The 1,593-nt window shown below is 56.5% G+C and overlaps 1 protein-coding gene across 1 annotated transcript; it reads right to left on the bottom strand.

Moving 5' to 3' along the window:
- Positions 1–383: 383 nt before the first annotated feature.
- SPRY4 (sprouty homolog 4 (Drosophila)) lies at positions 384–1,379 on the bottom strand. Its single transcript, XM_010081158.1, has one exon. It carries the CDS (start codon positions 1,372–1,374, stop codon positions 475–477), a length of 900 nt encoding a protein of 299 aa, XP_010079460.1. The 5' UTR covers positions 1,375–1,379; the 3' UTR covers positions 384–474.
- Positions 1,380–1,593: the final 214 nt, after the last annotated feature.

Here is a 1,593-nt window from a genome sequence, read left to right on the forward strand (position 1 = left end):
CCTGCTGTGAAAAGAGGGTTCCAAGGGATGTGGCCAGTTCAAAGAAATGTTAAAAGACCCTTTAAAAAAATGAACCGTATCTTTACTTCTGGTTCAAAATCTTGGAGGGTATACGGGAAGCTTTTGACAAATGTGTCGTTTGTGTGCAACGGGCCCTTTGCGTGGTGTGCGGGCGGGGAGGGGGGAGGGAGCTAACCCGTCACCTTCGGCAGGCTGCTGTATGTCATGATATACAGAGGTGTTCAGCCTTCACTCTGCGGTATTAGGATTCCTCCTTTGGCCCCATCTATTTAAATTCCGAACAGTTCCAAAACCCTGAATAACCCAAAGTGCTGCAGTTTGTGGAAATAGTTGCTTCTGCTTTCTCCAAAGGCAAAAGGCTAGTGCCATCCTCAGAACACAGGTTATTAAAAAAAAAAGCCAACGCCACCCCCCTCCACGGAGCGTCCTCCCACTCCCCATCCTCCCGAACTATCAAAAGGGCTTTTCTGGTCTGCTGGCTTTGCTCTCCGGCAGCGCCTTGCAAATGACACTGTTTGTGTTTTTACATCTGCATCCCGGCCGGCTCACTTGGTCGTAGCATCGCTGGGACAGCTTGACGCAGCCGGTGGCGGGCAGGTAGCAGAGCAGGCAGGGCAGCACCAGGGAGAGGGCACTCATGAAGGACCAGCGGGCGCAGCAGTTGGAGTGGGAGCAGGAGCAGGGGTGGTCGGCACACGTGCCCTCGTCGTCCTCGTTGGTGCAGTGGTAGAAGACGCCCTTGACGAGACACATGCAGGTGGAGTAGTTGACCAGGTTCTGCGCCGAGCAGAGGCACTCCTGGTTGCACACCCAGCAGGAGGGCAGAGTCCGGGGCAGCGCGCACTCCTTGCACTTGCACTTCCCGCAGGCTTCGCACAGGAGAAAGTGCTTGTCCAGTTCTGGAGACACGGGTCCCTTCAGGTCCAGGGGTTTGCAGTTAATCACCTTGGGCTGGATGCGAACGGCTCTGGGGGAGGATTGCTCTGCCACGGGCACCGGGGCCATGTGGTCCAGGAGCCTTTGGTCTGAGGATGTGCTGCTGCTGCTGCTGATGGAGCTGGGGCGCCCGCTGAAGGAGATCCAGGGGTGGGTGACATCCTGCTCGCAGCGCTGGAGGTGCTGGTTGGTCAAAACCAGTTCCTGGGGACCTCGGGGACGCTTCTGGGCTGCCAGCTGGGAAGCGGTGGGGTTGTCGGTGTAATCGTTCTCGATGTGAGTTGTCTTCACCTGGTCAATGGGCAGGATGGTGAGCGGGTGCTGCAGCCGCCCGTAGGGGATGCGACCGTCCAGCAAGGGCTGGACCATCACTGAGTTGGGGACGACGGTGATGTTGTGGGGAATCCGGGGCTCCATTGATAAAGCAGGCTGATTACCGGTGAAAAATCTCTTCTTACGTATCCTGGGGGGGGGGGAAAGGAGAAAGAAAAGGGGCAGGGGAGAGAAAGAGCGCATCGTTATTGAGGGATGCTGCAACCCCAGCCCACACAGGGCTCTTTGCTGATGATGGTTATTATGCAGAAGGTCTTATAAGGTCAGTTTGTGTCGCGGGGAGTAAGAGCACTTGCTCAGGTA

The sequence above is a fragment of the Pterocles gutturalis genome, unplaced genomic scaffold, assembly GCF_000699245.1.
Source record: "Pterocles gutturalis isolate BGI_N339 unplaced genomic scaffold, ASM69924v1 scaffold10544, whole genome shotgun sequence".
In the NCBI taxonomy this organism is placed as follows: domain Eukaryota; kingdom Metazoa; phylum Chordata; class Aves; order Pterocliformes; family Pteroclidae; genus Pterocles; species Pterocles gutturalis.